General features: G+C 46.7%; 3 protein-coding genes across 3 annotated transcripts in view; 1 reads left to right on the top strand and 2 right to left on the bottom strand.

Moving 5' to 3' along the window:
* Positions 1-19,451, bottom strand: part of LOC134396384 (zinc finger protein OZF-like) — a 253,426-nt gene that overhangs the window by 155,397 nt on the left and 78,578 nt on the right. The window lies entirely within an intron of this gene.
* On the bottom strand, positions 2,963-7,738 carry LOC134396407 (zinc finger protein OZF-like). Its single transcript, XM_063122898.1, has 2 exons — positions 7,673-7,738; positions 2,963-4,439 (listed from the first exon to the last, which is right to left on the bottom strand). The coding sequence occupies exon 2, from the start codon at positions 4,334-4,336 to the stop codon at positions 2,966-2,968; it is 1,371 nt and encodes a 456-aa protein (XP_062978968.1). The 5' UTR covers positions 4,337-4,439; positions 7,673-7,738; the 3' UTR covers positions 2,963-2,965.
* On the top strand, positions 12,778-17,371 carry LOC134396414 (gastrula zinc finger protein XlCGF57.1-like). Its single transcript, XM_063122905.1, has 3 exons — positions 12,778-12,837; positions 13,730-13,810; positions 15,961-17,371. The coding sequence occupies exons 1-3, from the start codon at positions 12,825-12,827 to the stop codon at positions 17,175-17,177; spliced, it is 1,311 nt and encodes a 436-aa protein (XP_062978975.1). The 5' UTR covers positions 12,778-12,824; the 3' UTR covers positions 17,178-17,371.

The following is a 19,451-nucleotide window of genomic DNA, read 5'->3' on the forward strand; positions in this document are numbered from 1 at the left end:
ATCGCAGCTTTCTTCACTGGAAACGGGCAAGTGTTAAAAGGGATCAAACGTTCAGAGAATGGAGACAGCTCTGGCCTCTCAACGCCCCCAAGATTGAACCAACAGAGTTCTGGTTTTCCCTTTCTTGTGAGTGGCTGAAAGGCTTGTTCCTGTTATTCCCATTACTTGTTAGTAAGGATATGGTCAGAGAGGACTTATGTGACTAGTATACCTGCCTGGACCATTCTGACTAAGCCTACCCTCCCTGGGCTGTTTTATCCAGCCTGGAAGGATTCAGGGGTTCTTTGCAGAGAGGGGAAACCCTGACTATGGAATGGGTCCCACAATCATAAAAGGAGGCTCTGCTTTGGAGATGCTGGGATGGTTTGAATGGGTTGGGCCTTCCTACACCGTGCTGAGATATCACTGGGAGGGAAATAGTGCTGGCTTTTCATCCACTACATCATGGCCCATCTGGCATCTCTGGGCAACCAAAGATATCAGATGGAGGATTCCAGGTGCATCCTCACTTCTCCTCAATTGTAGCTTTCTTGTTTGAAAACACCATGCCTTCCATGGGGAGTGGCGCCTGTGGGAGTTTGGGTATCAGGCTCCGAAGCAAGCAGTGAGAAAGGCCTTACAAAAGATGAACTGTGCATAGGCAGGAACACCACAAGCCCCTCCCCACCCAAATGCTCAAAACAGAGTATCGAATGTCAGTGGCTGCATTCGGACAACACAAAAAACACACAGATGTATTTATTCATTTATTGCATTTCTATACCGCCCAATAGCCGAAGCTCTCTTTAGGAGTCACCCGTCAGTGGAAAGGGCAACAGTTGCAATTTGTATCGTCTGTCAGGCAATTTCCAACCCATGGTTGACGTTTTTGGCAAAAAACAACAGATCACAGAATCATAGAATAGTAGAGTTGAAAGGGGCCTACAAGGCCATCAAGTCCAACCCCCTGCTCAATGCAGGAATCCACCCTAAAGCATCCCTGAGATGGCTGTCCAGCTGCCTCTTGAAGGCCTCTAGTGTGGGAGAGCCCACAGCCTCCCTAGGTAACTGATTCCATTGTCGTACTGCTCTAACAGTCAGGAAGTTTTTCCTGATGTCCAGCCGGAATCTGGCTTCCTGTCACTTGAGCCCATTATTCCGTGTCCTGCACTCTGCGATGATCGAGAAGAGGTCCTGGCCCTCCTCTGTGTGACAATCTTTCAAGTACTTGAAGAGTACTGGCTGCAGAGTGGACCTGTCGCACAACCGGTGGTTTTCCTGTCATCTGAGCCGAGCCAGTAGGGTTTTCCACCTGTTGAGTTGATTTCTTTCACCTGGCTACAGAGTTCCCAGGCAAAACCCCGCTGGCTGCTCTGCTGCAGCTGGCACAAGTCACAATGGCTCCTGGGATAGCACCTGGAGGACTGAGGGAGGGCGGAAAAAGGGGCTGGCAATCTGTTAGTCAAATGCCAAGTTGTGTAGAATCCACTTGATGGGAGCCTCAACCGCTCCACGGGGGCGTGAGAGCATGTTGTCTGGGAAGTACCCCCCAAGAAACCCCAACTGTGAATTGACTCGTCAACCTTCCATTGACAAAAACGTCATCCGAATGCAGCCAGCATTAAACTAGGATTCAACTTCCAGTTTAGTCAACGATTGCCCATCGGAAGGAAGGAGGCACCTTTGGCTCAGGCAGAAACATGTCATGGGTCTGGCTAGCACTTATCTCCAGATATGTACACATCTACATCTACGCATTGGTATCCCTACGAATAGAGGCTTCTGTAACTGGAAAGCAGGGTGTGAGTGTGATTTTGTGTGTTTTTTGCAAATTTCCCCTTTCTTCTACAGCCTGCTGTGTCACCTCTCACACTATGCTAGAAGGTTCTAGGGGGGAAGGTTGTAAAAGGAAGGCAGAATCCATCAGAATAGAAGAGTTTGAAGGGGCCTATAAGGCCATCCAGTCCAACCCCCTGCTCAATGCAGGAATCCACCCTAAAGTATCCCTGACAGATGGTTGTCCTGCTGCCTCTTGAAGGCCTCTAGTGTGGGAGAGCCCACAACCTCCCTAGGTAACTGGTTCCATTGTCATACTGCTCTAACAGTCAGGAAGTTTTTCCTGATGCCCAGCTGGAATCTGGCTTCCTGTCACTTGAGCCCGTTATTCCGTGTCCTGCACTCTGGGATGATCGAGAAGAGATCCTGGGCCTCCTCTGTGTGACAACCTTTTAAGTATTTGAAGAGTGCTATCGTGTCTCCCCTCAATCTTCTCTATCAAGTCCCCACATTCTACTAAATTATAAAACTTTCTCTCCACAGACACAGTGGAAGATAATATCTCTTTTACACGTGTTTTTATGTCCTTAAAAACAACAACAGTGTATGGACACAGGGAATTATTAATCACCCATGTATATTTAAATCATTGGTACTGTGAGGCTCCCTTGGGGTAAAGTGAGACGTACGTTCTGGCTCAAGCACCATTTATACCCCAGACACTGATAACAAGTTTCTCCTGTCTCATACCTGTAAATGAAGACAAGTAGCTCAAGGGGAGCTATTAATCAAGGAAAGGTCTGCGGAACACAGACACCCTTCTTTCAGTCCCACCATCTTCACAGGCGCGCTTGGTGGGAACACAGGAGAGGGCCTTCTCGGTGGCTGCTCCGGTGCTTTGGAACTCTCTTCCTGGGGAAGCTAGGCTGGCTCCCTCTTTGATGGACTTTCGGAAGCAAGCTAAAACTTGTCTGTTCCAACAGGCCTTTGGAGAGTAATTTGGTCGTCCATCTATGTTAATGACTTATAATTTTGTTGTATATTTTAAACATTGTTTTTTTGGGTTTTTTACATTTCTTTTCCTAGGTTTTACAATGTATGTTTTAAACTTTGTAAGACAGCATTGGGCAAAAGGTCGCATACAAATAAATATAATAATAATAATAATAATAATAATAATAATAATAATAATAATAATAATAGCAAGCCCTTACTCAAGTGTATTTCCTGGTCGAAAGGGTACTCTGGGAATCAGGTAGGCACTGCCACCATGGCTCTGAGTATCCCACCGGATACACTGCGATCTGTGCTCTGGTGAGTCATGGGTGCTAGGAGGAGAATCTGGAATCATGGCTGGGCTCGTGACAGGATTGAATGGTTTTCTAGGAACCTCAGATGAGGCATCACTGTCACAGGGTCCCTCATGTTGCCCTGGGCCTGCTGTGGGAGATGATTGTTCCAGAGAATCAGACTCCTCCTCTTCTTCTTCTTCTTCTTCATCCTCCTCCTCCTCCTCCTCCTCCTCAGATGTCTCTCTGTGAGGTCTTCTTAGATGTGAAATGAGGGTTGCCCTTTGACCAAAGCACTTGCCACACACCACACATTTAAATGGTTTCTCCCCTGTGTGAGTTGTTTGATGGCGATTAAGGGCACTTCTCTGGGAAAATACATTTCCACACTCCAAGCATTTAAAAGGTTTCTCTCCGGTGTGAGTTCTTTGATGGCTATTAAGGGCACTACTCTGAGAGAATCTCTTCCCACACTCTAAGCACTTAAATGGTTTCTCCCCTGTGTGGGTTCTCTGATGTAAAGAAAGGGATGACTTCCGAGTGAAATTCTTGCCACACTCCAAGCACTTAAATGGTTTCTCCCCTGTGTGAGTGGTTTGATGGGAATTTAGGATACTTCTTTGACTGAAGCACTTTCCACACTCCAAGCATTTAAATGGTTTCTCCCCCGTGTGAGTTCTTTGATGTATTCTAAGAGTCTTTCTCCGACTGAAGCTCTTGCCACACTCCAAACATTTATAATGTTTCTCCCCTATGTGGATTCTTTGATGTAAAGAAAGGTACGCCTTCCGACTGAAATTCTTTCCACATTCCAAGCATTTAAATGGATTTTCCCCTGTGTGAGTGGTTTGATGTAAGGTCAGAGTCTCTTTCAGAATAAAGCTCTTTCCACACTCCAAGCACTGATATGGTTTCTCCCCTGTGTGATCTATTTGATGGCCATTATGGGCAAACTGGCCATTGAAGCTCTTTTCACACTGCAAACTTTCAAACGGTTTCTCCTCTGAGTGTATTCTTTGATGGTCAGTAAGTGCCCCCTTCTGACTAAATGCTTTTCCACACTCCAGACAGTTAAATGGTTTCTCCCCAGTGTGTGTTCTTTGATGGATGAGAAGTCCTGTCCCATCCCTGAAGCTCTTTCCACACTCAAGGCATGTATATAGTTTCTCTACTGTGTGGGTTTCCTCTCCCTTTTCTTTGGGTGTTATTTGTTGGACTGTAATTACATGGAGGTCGCCATCCAGACATTTATTCCTCTCTTTGTTTCTTGGTTTTTCCTCTATCTTGTTCATCCCGTCTCAATTCCCAATAATGTCTTTCATATCCGGACACTTATCGCTTTCTTCAAACACTTGGTGTGTGCTTTCATTTGTTTCCCCTGCCATGCATTCCTGGCTAAAACAAATAGAAACAGAACATGAGTACAAAGAAGAGAGGCATTTCCAAATTAGGGAATCAATTAGACAGGGAAATCTCAGTTCTCTAAACCTAATCAAACTTTATCCTCAAAAGTAAGAGCAAGAGCAAGCACTCTAAAGAGAATTTAGGGGGAAACTCGGAAGGCTGAAAGCCCAGCAAAGTTCATTTTAAAAGCTTCCCCCCCCCTTTGAGGAAAACAGCTGTGATGTAAAAACACTGGCCTGATTCGAACGACATGATAATCAATGCGAGTGGGGGGTGAAGAAGAGTCAACCATCCATTGTGTTGATTATTGTGTCATGTGGGGGGAACACACAACGGACACACAACGCACAGTACATTATTTTGTCGATTTAAACAACAGGGAGAAAACAACGGGGTGCTCTGTTGCTCATCTGGAGACTCGTTGATTAAAATGTTGTGTGGCCAGCTCTATTGTATGCTATTCCAGCAGATCATAGAGTCCTCTGTCAAGAGCGACCAAAAGCACCCCGGTCACTCCTGTAAAGCCAGCAGAACTTTCAATGCATGATAGGATAGGACTGGGAATCATAGAATCATGGAACAGCAGAGTTGGAAGGGGCCTACAAGGCCATCGAGTCCAACCCCCTGCTCAATGCAGGAATCCACCCTAAAGCATCCCTGACAGGTGGTTGTCCAACTGACTCTTGAAGGCCTCTAGTGTGGGAGAGCCCACAGCCTCCCTAGGTCACTGGTTCCATTGTCGTACTGCTCTAACAGTCAGGAAGTTTTTCCTGATGTCCAGCTGGAATCTGGCTTCCTTTAACTTGAGCCCGTTATTCCGTGTCCTGCACTCTGGGAGGATCGAGAAGAGATCCTGGCCCTCCTCTGTGTGACAAACTTTTAAGTATTTGAAGAGTGCTCTCATGTCTCCCCTCAGTCTTCTCTTCTCCAGGCTAAACATGCCCAGTTCTTTCAGTCTCTCTTCATAGGGCTTTGTTTCCAGACCCCTGATCATCCTGGTTGCCCTCCTCTGAACACGCTCCAGCTTGTCTGAGTCCTTCTTGAATTGTGGAGCCCAGAACTGGACACAATACTCTAGATGAGGCCTAACCAGGGCCGAATAGAGAGGAACCAGGACCTCATGTAATTTGGAAGCTATACTTCTATTAATGCAGCCCAAAATAGCATTGGCCTTTCTTGCAGCCATATCGCACTGTTGGCTCATATTCAGCTTGCAATCTACAACAATTCCAAGATCCTTCTCGTTTGTAGTATTGCTGAGCCAAGTATCCCCCATCTTGTAACTGTGCCTTTGGTTTCTATTCCCTAAATGTAGAACTTGGCATTTATCCCTATTAAATTTCATTCTGTTGTTTTCAGCCCAGCACTCCAGCCTATCAAGATCACTTTGAAGTTTGTTTCTGTCTTCCAGGGTATTAGCTATCCCACCCAATTTTGTGTCATCTGCAAATTTGATCAGCGTTCCCTGCACCTCCTCGTCCAAATCATTAATAAAAATGTTGAAGAGCACTGGGCCCAGGACTGAGCCCTGCGGTACCCCACTCGTTGCCTCTCCCCAGTTTGGGGAGACTGAGAGAGGAGCACCAGCAGCACAGAGGGACACCAGGACTCTCAGCCACATGACGAGGGAAGGGGCAACATGTTGTGTGGGGAGTACTGGAAAAATAACAGTCAGTAGCTTCTTCCCCCCTCCATTGCCTAATATGTCATCCAAACCAGGCCTCAGCTTTCCCTGACCTGGTGCCCTCTGGCTATAGTCAGCCTGCAATTCCAATCATTCCCAGTCAGTATGGGCAGTAAAAACTATTAAAACATATGAATAATAGAATAGTAGAGTTGGAAGGGGCCTATAAGGCCATCGAGTCCAACCCCCTGCTCAATGCAAGTATTTTGTATTATGGTTTTATACTGTTGTTTTATACTTTTAATGTTTTTAATTTTTGTGAACTGCCCAGAGAGCTCCGGCTATTGGGCGGTATAGAAATGTAATTAATAAATAAATAAAAATAAATAAATACTTGACAGATGGTTGTCCAGCTGCCTCTTGAAGGCCTCTAGGGTGGGAGAGCCCACAACCTCCCTAGGAAACTGGTTCCATTGCCATACTGCTCTAACAGTCAGGACATTTTTCCTGATGTTCAGGCTGGTAGCCACGCTAGTTGGGCACAATTATTATTATTATTATTATTATTATTGAGAGTTATTGTCCGACACATCTGGAGAGGACCAGGTGGGGTAAGGCTGAAGTGAACCAAATCTCTTCCCTTCATTGCTTCTGTTCAGGAGAAGGAATAAAAGACCAGCCGGCTTTCTACCCTCCCCTGCGACCAGAGGGTTCCTTCTTGGCTTCCTCCCAGGGGAGGAAAATCAGGATGAATCTGGAATCATCCATTAACTTGTTGCTGAGTATCCAAATGGGCAATTACATAGTGGGAGGGCAATTAGTGCTGTTTTCCCCACATCCCTACCTCAGCCCAGAGAAGGGAAGCCCCAGCCTAGACTAGAGTGACCATACGAAAAGGAAGACAGGGCTCCTGTATCTTTAAAGTTGTATAGAAAAGGGAATTTCAGCACGTGTCATTTGAATGCATATAGCACCTGGTGAAATTTTGTCTTCATCATAACAGTTAAAGCTGCAGCAGCCCTGTCCTCTTGACCAGATACAAAAGAGAGGAGGGCTCCTGCAGCTTTAACTATTGCGACGAAGAGGGAATTTCACCAGATGCTGTTTGCATACAAATGACACCTGCTGAAAATCCCTTTTCTCTACAACTGTTAAAGATGCAGGAGCCCTGTCCTCCTTTTCATAGGGTCACCCAAGCCTAGACCCATAATTATAACAACAATAAATTTATTTATTTATTTATCACCCAGCTCTCCCTCTGGATCGAGGTGGGAAGCAACACTAAATACAATACATTAAATTAGTTAAAATAGCATATAAAACCCTTTCACCCCCTCCAAAGGAGAGGGGGGCCCCTTTATGGTCACAGGACCCATCCTACCCAGCGCTGTAGCCGAGGGGGAGATTTGAGCCTCGCAGGGTTATTGTGAATATTGGCCAGGTGGGAGGAATTCGGGCAAGCACTTTGCACGGCCGATAGCACCACGCGGAGCCGCCCGACTGCAAGGCGCCCCTTCCCTTCCCTATTTGCACCGCACCCCTCCCGGCCCCCATAAAGCAAGCCTGTTCCTCCACCCACCCACCCCGCCAACCCACATACCTCCCGGGCCTCTGAGTCCCATCATCCCCTCGCCATGAAGCCTCGCCGGGTTGATTTCCCTTCCCGGAAGATAAAGGCGGGCGGGTGGAGGGGGGACTTCCGAGCGTCTCGCCTCCCTTCTCCAGATACTCCAGTTTAACCCTCGCTTAGAGGGCCGAGAGGAAGGGAAGGGAAGGGAAGGGAAGCCCCCTCCGCGGAACCCCCTTGACCGCTTGGAGGGAAGGAAGGATGCTGGGGTGGACCCACGCAACACTTCCCCGACCTGGAGCCCTGTGTGTGTGTGTGTGTGTGTGTGTGTGTGTGTGTGTGTGTGTGTTGGACTGCAACTCCCATCATCCCCAATCAGTTAAAACAGTAAATGCTGTGGCTGGTGGCCATGCTGGTTATGAATGATGGGAGTTGAAGTCCAACGATCAAGGGGGCGCCAGACTGAAGGGAACCAAAGGGTTTTCTGGCTGACTCTGCAAATCTCTTCCCTTCAATTGCTTCTGTTCAAGAGAGGGGGTGGGAGGTTTAGGGTGACCCTATGAAGGAGGACAGGGCTCCTGTATCTTTAACAGTTGCATTGAAAAGGGAATTTCAGCAGGTGTCATTTGTATATATGGAGAACCTGGTGAAATTCCATCTTCAGCACAACCATTAAAGGTGCAGGAGCTATACTAGAGTGACCAGATTTAAAAGAGGGCAGCTTTAACTGTGGTGATGAAGAGGGAATTTCACCAGGTTCTCCATATGTACAAATGACACCTGCAGAAATTCCCTTTTCAATGCAACTGTTAAAGATACAGGAGCGCTGTCCTCCTTTTCATATGGCCACCCTAGGCTTTCACTGCCCCGCTGCAGGCGGAGGGAAGCAGCTTCCCTCCGGGTGAAAAACCAGAGGCCCCAAAGGAGCCCGCAGAACCCGCGTAAAAGCTTCGGTGAATGGAGGCCTTTCAGCCCTCCAAGGGTTAAAAGAACAGAGCGCTGGGTCCTAGAGAGGCAGGAGTTTCCACTATTGAGGGGGAGGGGGGGCAACGGCTTGCATTGCCAGAAATTCGGCCAGGCGAGTAGGGGGAAAGCTGGAAAGTCCGGGGCGGAGCGGGGGAGGAATGGGTCGCTCCGGGGGGGAAATAGGGAAGGGGCCCGCCAGATGTGTTGGACTACACAGGTGTGGTGACATATGCCACCCACCTGACCAATATCCACAACGACCCTTTGAGGCCTTTGTAACACAGGGATGGAAATCGGCCTGGTGAGGTTTTGGGGGGCATGGAAGGTATTTGGGGTGGGGTGGGGACACACGCATGGGTCCAGGGTGTGGGGAGGCTTGGGGCAGAGAAAACAGGCTTGCTTGGGGCCGGGTGGGTGGGGAGAAGTAAAAAAAGGACGCCGTGAAGGAGGAGATCCGTGCATTGCAGGCTTCTCCAACCTGTTGGACTACAACTCCCATTATTCCCAGCCAACATGCCCAATGAGAGTTGTAGTCCAATACATCTGGAGGGCACCTGGTTGGGGAAGGCTATTGTAGGCCTATATTGGGTATATTAACTCACGTCGATATATTGGCCGTGTTCAGAAGACACCTTAAATAGGGTGACCCTATGAAAAGGAGGACAGGGCTCCTGTATCTTTAACAGTTGCCTAGAAAAGGGAATTTCAGCAGGTGTCATTTGTATATATGGAGAACCTGGTGAAATTCCCTCTTCATCACAACAGTTAAAGCTGCATGCGGTATATGAGAGTGACCAGATTTAAAAAAGTAAATCTTTTAAGGGCACCTGCAGCTTTAACCGTTGTGATGAAGAGGAAATTTCACCAGGTTCCCCATATATTCAAATGACACCTGCTGAAATTCCCTTTTCAATACAACTCTTAAAGATACAGGAGCCCTGTCCTCCTTTTCATAGGGTCACCCTACCTTAAACCATGGCTTTAGCCACGGTGAATTTTTTGGTTAAAGCCGTGGTTTAAGGTGTCTTCTGAACATGGCAGTTCTGGTTTTTTTTAAAGCATCCATTGTATCTTCACCTTTTATTCACCCAATGATACCCCAGGTGGCACAAAAAACAGATGTGGCAATAAGCTAGTTTCATGACCTGCTGTTAGGGTTCCCATGATCCTTTTTAACCACATATAAAAATACCCAAGTATCCCTCCCTTTCAGAAGGAGAACTGCTTTGATCTCTGCATGGAAATGTGGGGTAAGACCACTGCAGCCATAAAGTGGAAGGAGCTGGAATGCAATAGAAAGTTGCCTGGTATCATGGGCCCATTTACCCCAGTATTGTTGACACTGACTGGCAGTGGCTCTCCAGTGTTTCAGTCCCACCAACATCCCAGGCACACCTGATGGGTACACGGGAGAGGGCCTTCTCAGTGGCTACTCCAAGGCTCTGGAACTCTCTTCCCAGGGAGGCTAAGCTGGCTGCAGTTTCTGAGGCAGGCAAAAACTTTTTTGTTTCAGCAGGCTTTTGGAACTATTCTGGACCTGTGTTAATGCAACGGATTCCCCCCCTTTTAATCTGTTACAGTTTTTGTTTTTAAAAAATTAACATGTTTTTAATTTTACTGTAGGTTTAATTTTATTTTAATTTTTGTAATTTATATTTATATGTTTTAATTGTACATGTTTTAATCTTGTAAACCGCCTTGAGTCCCAGTACTGGGGAAAAGGCGGGATATAAATACATATAATAATAAATAACAATACATTTCAAGCAAGGGTTTTCGCAGCCCTACCTGGAAATCCCAAGGAATGAACCTGCAGCCTTCCACATGCAAAACAGATTCTTTATCACTGAGCTATGGCCCTATTATCTTTATTAGGACAAAGATTAAAACAAGAAGAGAGGGTAATATTCCTGATGTTGGTAGAAACCCCTCCTGTACTGTGTTAATTTAGAATTCTTATCAAGCAGATGAGATTGGATTGTATCTGATGCAAGAGATCTGGGACATTCTGGAATGAAGAAGTATTTGTTCTAGTTAAGCGAACTGCCTTTGCAGGATTGCAGTTTGCCACCTGAATCCCCTCCCTTCTTGTTCACTACAGCTCCTGAAGAAGGATTCTTTCTAATCCGAAACGTTGAGCTTTTTACATCGTGAAATAATAAAACGTTCATTGCTCATTCGTACACAGCACCAGAGCTCGTCTCTTTTTTCTCCACAAGGAAGAAAGTATTGGCAACACCCTTTACTTTGGATAATAGCCCAAAGTTATCCCAATGTGTTTCAGGCAGATTAGCTAGAACTCAACAAGGTTCTTATGGGGCAGAGAGCAGAAGTAGAACAATTTTTCTTACATGAGGACTTTTGAAGATCTTGTTTTACCAATATCATTTCTGGGGTTTGGATTTTTCTGTGAGGTGGATCTTGTGATCCTCAGGAGGGGAACTTCTGGTGGTGCCGCACGTTCCTTGGGTTCGCCTCAGGAGTACCTCACTGAGGCCCTTTATACACCATAGAGGGAGGGAGGGGGAAGGATCTCGCAATATCCTGATCGCGAGATCCTCCCCTTGGTCCACATCCGGGCGTGACATCCTGGGAGGAAGGAGGGTGTCACACCCACCTTTTTTTTTTTAAAGGAGATGAGCGCACGTGCACTCCAACTAAACATGAAGGGGTTTTTTTTGTTTTTCTTTAAAAGCCCCCACCCCCACTCCACCCCTCATTCCTCCTGGTCTGGTTCCTTCCCTCTACTTAGGGTTGCCATATGTCCCGGAAAACCGGGAATGTCCCGATTTCCAGGAGATTCTGAAATGTCCTGACCGGCTGGGCAAGAATCCCGGATTACTGGTCCAGCTGGCCAGAGAAATTCTGACCTCCAAATGGTGCCTTGAGTCTGCTTAGTGGAGCGGCAGCAGCAGAGAAAAAGACGCATCTATCTGACGCCTTTTCCAGAGCATCACCGCTCCTCCACAGGCTCATCTGAGTCACTCACCGAGACTCACCTTATTGTGTCTGCGGATGTGTAGAAAAGGAACAGCAGCGAGGAAAGGCGCACGTGCTCTCCGCAGGCCACCTGAGTCCCATGCAATGCAAAGGAGTTTGGTGAGCTTGGCTGGTTGCGGTCAGACCTTTAGGGTAAGCGCAGGATGGAGCTGCTGGGTTATCTGTGGGGGAAGAAAGAGAGTTTTGTAGGGGACAGGAGGGAGGGAGCGAGTGGGGGACAAGGGGGTGAAGGAGAGGAAAGGAGAGAGGGGAGAAAGGTTAAGGAAAGTCACTCCCCAAAAAATCGTCCTTCAAAAACCCACCTCCTTGGATTTGGGTTGCAAGCCTCAAATCTTGGAAGTAAGTTTCAGTGAATTTCAGATGTCTGGTTTTACAGTTGTTGATGTTTTAATTGAAAAATTTGGCTTTGCAAAAATCGGGCTTTCCCTAGACCTTTATATATTGCACAGGTTTAAAAATAAAAATAAAAAAATCCTACACCCCCTGCCCACCCAAAAAATTGTCCCGGTTTTGTGGATTCGGAATATGGCAACCCTATCTCTACTGATCCCCACTACTTGAGGAGGGAAGAAGCCGGGACAGGCGGCCACATCTCCCCGGGTCTCAGGACTATCCTGAGACCGCAGGAAGAATCGGGTTTTCCCAGGGAATATTTATCTCTGAGAAAAACCGTTCTCATCCCTCCTTCCTCCCGGGAGTCCCTGTGCGTCATTTGAACACACAGGGACTTGGCCATGACCAGCCCGGATTTTCGGGCTGGTGTAGAAACGGCCTTAGAGCATTTAGTGTTGCAGCACCCCAACCTCTCGGACACGATCCCCACCATTTTGAGGCACCTGTCTTCGGTCTTGAACTTTAGAGGTCCGCTCAAGACCCACCGCTTCATGCAGGCTTTCCCTGAAGGGTGACCCAGCTAGGTTGGTGACGCCTGTCTAGCGATGAATTTACTATGGTTTTATTGTTATATTTTCTATCATTTCTGGAAGCCGCTTTGATTGCCCACTGGAAAGTGGCATATAAGTCTATGTAAGTAAATAAATCGCTAATTAAAGGGCCATGACTACCTGCCTTTTTTCGTGATGAGAAATGCATTCTTGTTTTCTTTGCCTTTCAGCTCCCAGTCTCCCTTGAGGAGGTGAGCGTGGGCTTCTCCAAGGAGGAATTGGCTCTGCTGGATGGCTCTCTGTACAAGGAAGACATGATGGAGGATTAGAGGCACATGTCCTCTCTTGGTGAGGATCCTTCCTTGATAGAAGCTGAAAGGCTTCTTCCTGTTTTTCCCATTATTTGCCAATCAGTCAGGCCAGGGAATACCTATTTGGCTAGTATATCTGCCTGGGCCATTCTGGCTAACCCTAGCCTCTGTGTTCAATTTTTTTTTATGTCCTGGAAAGATTCAGGGGTCCTTTGCAGAGCTGGGAGACCCTAACTGTGGGATGGGTCTCCTTTGGAGGTGGTGTGATGGGTGCTTCTCTCTAGGCTGGGTCTTCCTTTCCCTAGGCTGAGGTATGGATGTCTGGGAAACAGTGCTGGCTTTTCTTTCACTACGCCATCATCCATCTGAGCAACCAGCAGACACCAGATAAATGTCTCAGGTGCATTCAATGGTTCTTTGCAGACAGGGGTGCCCCTATCGATGGGATGGGTCCCATGGCAGGCCCATAAGAGGAGGCTCTTCTTTGGAGGTGGTGAGATGGTCAAAGTGGGTGCTTCTTTCTAGGTTGGGGCTTCCTTTCTCTGGGCTGAGATACGTCTCTGAGGGAAATCATGCTGGCTTCTCTTCCATTGCACTTTTGCTGATCAGGTATCTCAATCCTACCTGGGCAACCAGCAGGCCCTGGAAAGATGGTTCCAGGTGCATCCTGTCCTCTTACCACCTGTGGCCTTTCTTTGGAAATCATAGAATGGCAGAGCTGGAAGGGGCCTACAAGGCCATCGAGTCCAACCCCCTGCTCAGTGCAGGAACCCACCCTAAAGCATCCCTGACAGATGGTTGTCCAGCTGCCTCTTGAAGGCCTCTAGTGGGGTAGGGGGAGTATCATTTGGCATTTCTGATTCCACCCCCCACCCCCAATTACGAGTGCCATAAATAACATTCATGTTTTCGCTCCCTCACAAAACAAGGGCCTCTCATGTCCAAATCTGACCTCATCTCCCGGCTTGAAGAAAAGGAGGAAGAGCTGCTGGTCCAGGAGACGTTGACAGGTAAGTCCTTAGATGTATCCTGAGAACTGTGTCTGAGCTGGAAATCACAGGACTCCCTCAGACGACTGGTGGAATTTCGTCGTTCTCTTCTACGTCTCTCAGAACCAGCTGAAGTTTTGAGTCTTTTTGTTCTTCTACAAATATCTCAAGTTATGCACTGCATTCCTCGTGGCAATTCTCTCCTCGGAGCTCTTTGACACTGTTCCAAATTCTTGGCCAACATTAAGGTTGGACTACTGCACTAATTGGGGCTGCCCTTGAGGGGGCTTTGTATACTGAAGCTGGTGCAGAGTGCTGCTGCCAGTTTTAACATAAGAACATAAGAAGAGCCATACTGGATGAGACCAAGGGTCCATCTTGTCCAGCACCCCGTTCACACAGTGGCCAACCAGCTTGTTCAGCCAGGGATGAACAAGCAAGACATGGTGCAACAGCACCTTCCTACCCATGTTCCCCAGCAACTGGTTGCACACAGGCTTACTTCCTCGAATACTGGAGATAGCACACAACCATCAGGGCTAGTAACCATTGATAGCTTTCTCCTCGGGAATTTGTCCAACCCTCATTTAAAGCCCACAAATTGACATCTTGTGGTAGTGAGTTCCATAATTTAACTCTGCACTGTGTGAAGAAGTCCTTTCTTTGATCTGCCCTGGATCTCCCACTAACCAGCTTCATGGGATGAGCCCTTTGGGTTCTGGCATTATGGGAGAGGGAGAAAAATGTCTCCCTATCCACTTTCTCCACACCGTGCATAATTTTGTACACCTCTGTCAGGTCTCTCCTTAGCCTCCTTTTTGTGTCAGGACTCCACTGTTTGGAGCCCGTTACTCCCAATATTGTTTGATGTTCACTAGGAGCACAGGAAGCTGCTAAAAAGCATTTGATCTTCCTTTTAACTGTATTATGTTATTTATTTTTATTTATTACATTTTTATACCGCCCAATAGCCGAAAGTCTCTGGGCGGGTCACAAAAATTAAAACCATGCTTGCTTTCTTCATTAGGGGAGGACAATGTATAACTCTTAAAATGAACTCTGCTGGGGTTTTAGCCTTTCTAGTTTCCTTTAAATTCTCTTCAGAGTCGTTGTTCATGATCTTGGTTGTGGAGATAAAGTTGGATTAGAATCATAGAATAGTAAGGGGCCTATAAGGCCATCAAGTCCAACCCCCTGCTCAGTGCAGGAATCCACCCCAAAGCATACCTGACAGATGGTTGTCCAGCTGCCTCTTGAATGCCTCTAGTGTGGGAGAGCCCACAACCTCCCTAGGTAACTGGTTCCATTGTCGTACTGCTCTAACAGTCAGGAAGTTTTTCCTGATGTCCAGCTGGAATCTGGCTTCCTTTAACTTGCGCCCGTTATTCCGTGTCCTGCACTCTGGGAGGATCGAGAAGAGATCCTGGCCCTCCTCTGTGTGACAACCTTTGAAGTATTTGAAGAGTGCTATCAGGTCTCCCCTCAATCTTCTCTTCTCCAGGCTAAACAGGCCCAGTTCTCTCAGTCTCTCTTCATAGGGCTTTGTTTCCAGACCCCTGATCATCCTGGTTGCCCTCCTCTGAACACGCTCCAGCTTGTCTGCGTCCTTCTTGAATTGTGGAGCCCAGAACTGGACGCAATACTCTATATGAGGCCTGACCAGGGCCGAATTGAGAGGAACCAGTACCTCACGTGATTTGGAAACTATACTTCTATTAATGCAGCCCAAAATAGCATTTGCCTTCCTTGCAGCCATGTTGCACTGTTGGCTCATATTCAGCTTGTGATCTACAACAATTCCAAGATCCTTCTCGTTTGTAGTATTGCTGAGCCAAGTATCCCCCCATCTTGTAACTGTGCATTTGGTTTCTCTTTCCTAGGTGTCAAACTTGGCATTTATCCCTATTAAATTTCATTCTGTTGTTTTCAGCCCAGCACTCCAGCCTATCAAGAACACTTTGAAGTTTGTTTCTGTCTTCCAGGGCATTAGCTATCCCACCCAATTTTGTGTCATTTGCAAATTTGATAAGCGTTCCCTGCATCTTCAGTTCCCTAAACATTAGGTTTAGGGGACTGAAGTGTTCCTTCGAAGGGGTGGGAGCATGAAGTTGATTCCTCCTTTCCAAGTGCCTTTCCTTCTTGCTTACATTCTGTTTCCCTCATTGTTTCAGCTGGTGATGTGTGGGAGAAAAGAAATGAAAAAGCACATCAGGTGTCCAAGGAAACTGATAAGTGGCCAAACGTGGAAGAGAAAGTTTGGATAACGGAAACACCTAAACAAAAAAGAGAGAACAAATGCCCTATGTGTGAAAAAACATTTGCTTGTAAATCAGCCCTTGATGACCATTGGAAAACTCACAGCGTGGAAAAACGATATAAATGCCTTGAGTGTGGAAAGAGTTTCGGGCTGAGCAGAATACTTATCTCCCATCAAAGAACACACACAGGGGAGAAACCATTTAACTGTCCGGAGTGTGGGAAAGCGTTTAGTCAGAAGGGGGCGCTTATTGTCCATCAAAGAATACACTCAGGAGAGAAACCATTTAAATGCTTGGAGTGTGGAAAGCGATTCCACCACAGTGGAGCCCTTCAAGTACATCAAAGAACGCACACAGGGGAGAAGCCGTTTAAATGCCTGGAGTGTGGAAAGTGCTTCAACCAGAGTGGAGCCCTTCAAGCACATCAAAGAACGCACACAGGGGAAAAACCATTTAAATGTCTGGAGTGTGGAAAGAGTTTCAGACAGGCCTCTGCCCTTAATTTCCATCGGACAACTCACACAGAGGAGAAGCCGTATACATGCCTGGAGTGTGGAAAAAACTTCAGTCAGGCTTCTCTCCTTTCTTCCCATGAAAGAACACATACAGATGAGAAACCATATAAATGTCTGCAGTGTGGAAAAAGCTTCAGACATAATTCTGCTCTGAATTCCCATCAAAGAATTCACACAGGGGAGACGCCATTTCAATGCCTGGAGTGTAATAAGACCTTCAGCCGAAAGTATGACCTTGCTTCACATCAAAGAATTCACACAGGAGAGAAACCATTCGAATGTTCACAGTGTGGAAAGAGCTTCCGTCTGAAGCAAAGCCTTTCTAGTCATCAGAGAATTCATACAGAAGACTACCCATTTAAATGCCTGGAGTGTGGAAAGAGCTTTAGCCAGAAGCATGTCCTTGTTTCTCATCAGAGAACTCACACAGGAGAGAAACCATTTGAATGCTTGCAGTGTGGAAAGAGCTTTAGCCAGAAGTATGTCCTGGTTTCACATCAGACAACTCACACAGGAGAGAAACCATTTAAATGTCTGCAGTGTGGAAAGCGCTTCAGGCAGATGCGTGGCCTTAAAGCACATGAAATAATTCACATTGTGGGGAAAGCTACATAAATGCTTAGAGTGTGAAAAACATTTCTGCCAGAATGATACCTTTAATTTCCATCAGAGAAGTCACAGAGGGCAGAAACCATATCAATACTTGGAGTGCGGAAAGAACTTTAGTTGGCGACAGTCTCTTACATTACATCAAAGCACTCAAACAAGAGAGAAAGCATATGCTTGGAGTGTGGGAAGGGCTTCAGTTGAAGGGAATACCTTACACCACATCAAAAAATCTCACACAGACACCTCTTTTGAAGTGTCTCACACAGACACCTCTTTCCAATTCTCTGGAACAGCCCTCTTCTAGAGTAGACCTGAGGCAACACAAGGGATCCTGTGACAGCGATGTCTCATAAGTGGTTCCCAACAAGCCCTCATGACCCTGTGGCAAACCCAGCCACGATTCCAAACTCTCCTCCTATACCTCAGCACAGCACCAATGCCATGTATCAGGTGGGATATATTCAGAGCCATAGTGGAAGTACCCACTTGACTCCCAGAATGCCCTTTTGTCTCATCAGAAAGTGTCGACTCAGGAACAAAGGTTTATTTATGAGGAGGAAGACCCAGCTGTGACTACTAGCGAGACAAACTCAGGCACAACCACTGAATCAGGGTCACCCAGAAGATACGCTTTCCATCTTCCCCAGAGCTTTCCTGGGTTAACAGCTATCATAGTGCAGTTTCACTACATTTATGGGCTTGAGACAGAGGAAACTATTTAAGTGTCTGGGTATAAAAGGAGCTTGAGGCAGAGCGCACCTCTTATTTCACACAAATGATTTAAATGCTGTCTTCCACAGACTCTATGTCAGGGAGAAACAGTCGAAACGTTCCTAATATGGTGAAGGTTCTCATAAAATAGGCCTTGGCCGACATCACAAGATTCACTTTCGGGAAAGGGCCAATGAATGTTGCGGTTGTAAGTAAAGATTAAAAGTTATACGCAGACGCGCGTGTGTGTAGCTATGTGTGACACGTACACAGGGACAGTGGAACATGCTTCAATGACAAGAAATCCTTCCAATTAAATAGTTTGCATGGGAGAGAAATCATTTAAAGGCATATAATAAAATGAGAGGGAATTTCTGGGGTAAGCTAATTTGTAACATCTGAAAACCCTGGTGCATGGAAAGAACTCAGAATGAGTATTCACCAGACACATTGGTGATTAGAATAATAAATCTTTGTCTCCATCATCTGTTTCCATTTGGTTTCCATCTGGTTCTATCCAGGAGTGTCTTCCTCATTGACAGAAGGCTTTCTGATCTGGCAGAATGGGGGAGTTGGTTTTCAGAGACTCTTCATTCCCTCTAGATTCCCCTACTAGCACCCCCAAATCTCCAGAGCGTTAGATGATCCTCTTGCACAGTGCGTGTGGCATAGGGGGATTTAGAAGAAGATAGGAGAAATTTGTGGACATCCCATACCCTGCTTTCCAGTTACAGAAGCCTGTGGTGTATCAATGGGTATACCTAGTGAAGGAGCCCAGCGTACGATCTTAATCCAGGGCCAGGTTGGTATGGGAATCATAGAACAGTAGAGTTGGAAGGGGCCTACAAGGCCACCGAGTCCAACCCCCTGCTAAATGCAGGATTCCACCCTAAAGCATCCCTGACAGATGGCTGTCCAGCTGACTCTTGAATGCCTCTAGTGTGGGAGAGCCCACAACCTCCCTAGGTAACTGGTTCCATTGTTGTACTGCTCTAACAGTCAGGAAGTTTTTCCTGATGTCCAGCCGGAATCTGGATTCATGTAACTTGAGCCCATTATTCCATGTCCTGCACTTCAGGATGATTGAGAAGAGATCTTGGCCCTCCTCTGTGTGAACCTTTTAAGTATTTGAAGAGTGCTATCATGTCTCCCCTTAACCTTCTCTTCTCCAGGCTAAACATGCCCAGTTCTTTCAGTCTCTCTTCATAGGGCTTTGTTTCCAGACCCCTGATCATCCTGGTTGCCCTCCTCTGCTCTCCAATAGCTGCCTCTTAATGCATTGGGATCCCAATCCATTTATGGCTTTGAAAGTGAGTGCCAGTGCATTGAACTGGGCCCACAAGTGACCAATCAGCCAGGTTAGCTGTGATGTGCTAAAACCACAGTACCAGTTAAAAAGTTGTCTGTTGTATTCTACACTAGTTGAAGCGTCTGAGTCGTCTTCAAGGGCAGCCCCACGTATAGCTCATTGTAGTAATTCTGCTGGGAGACTTGTCATAGTCTCAATGTGCTGACAGCACTGTGTAGGTGTATGGCGGGACAAACCCAAGACATTTCTTTGCCTGTGGC

This window comes from Elgaria multicarinata, chromosome 3, assembly GCF_023053635.1.
Source record: "Elgaria multicarinata webbii isolate HBS135686 ecotype San Diego chromosome 3, rElgMul1.1.pri, whole genome shotgun sequence".
Classification (NCBI taxonomy): Eukaryota; Metazoa; Chordata; class Lepidosauria; order Squamata; family Anguidae; genus Elgaria; species Elgaria multicarinata.

Excerpts from the sequence above, each read along its gene's own strand:
- LOC134396407 (XM_063122898.1), bottom strand. The coding sequence starts at position 4,336 with ATGAACAAGATAGAGGAAAAACCAAGAAACAAAGAGAGGAATAAATGT.
- LOC134396414 (XM_063122905.1), top strand. Across the intron at positions 13,811-15,960 it reads GGTCCAGGAGACGTTGACAG|CTGGTGATGTGTGGGAGAAA; the intron begins GTAAGTCCTTAG and ends TCATTGTTTCAG.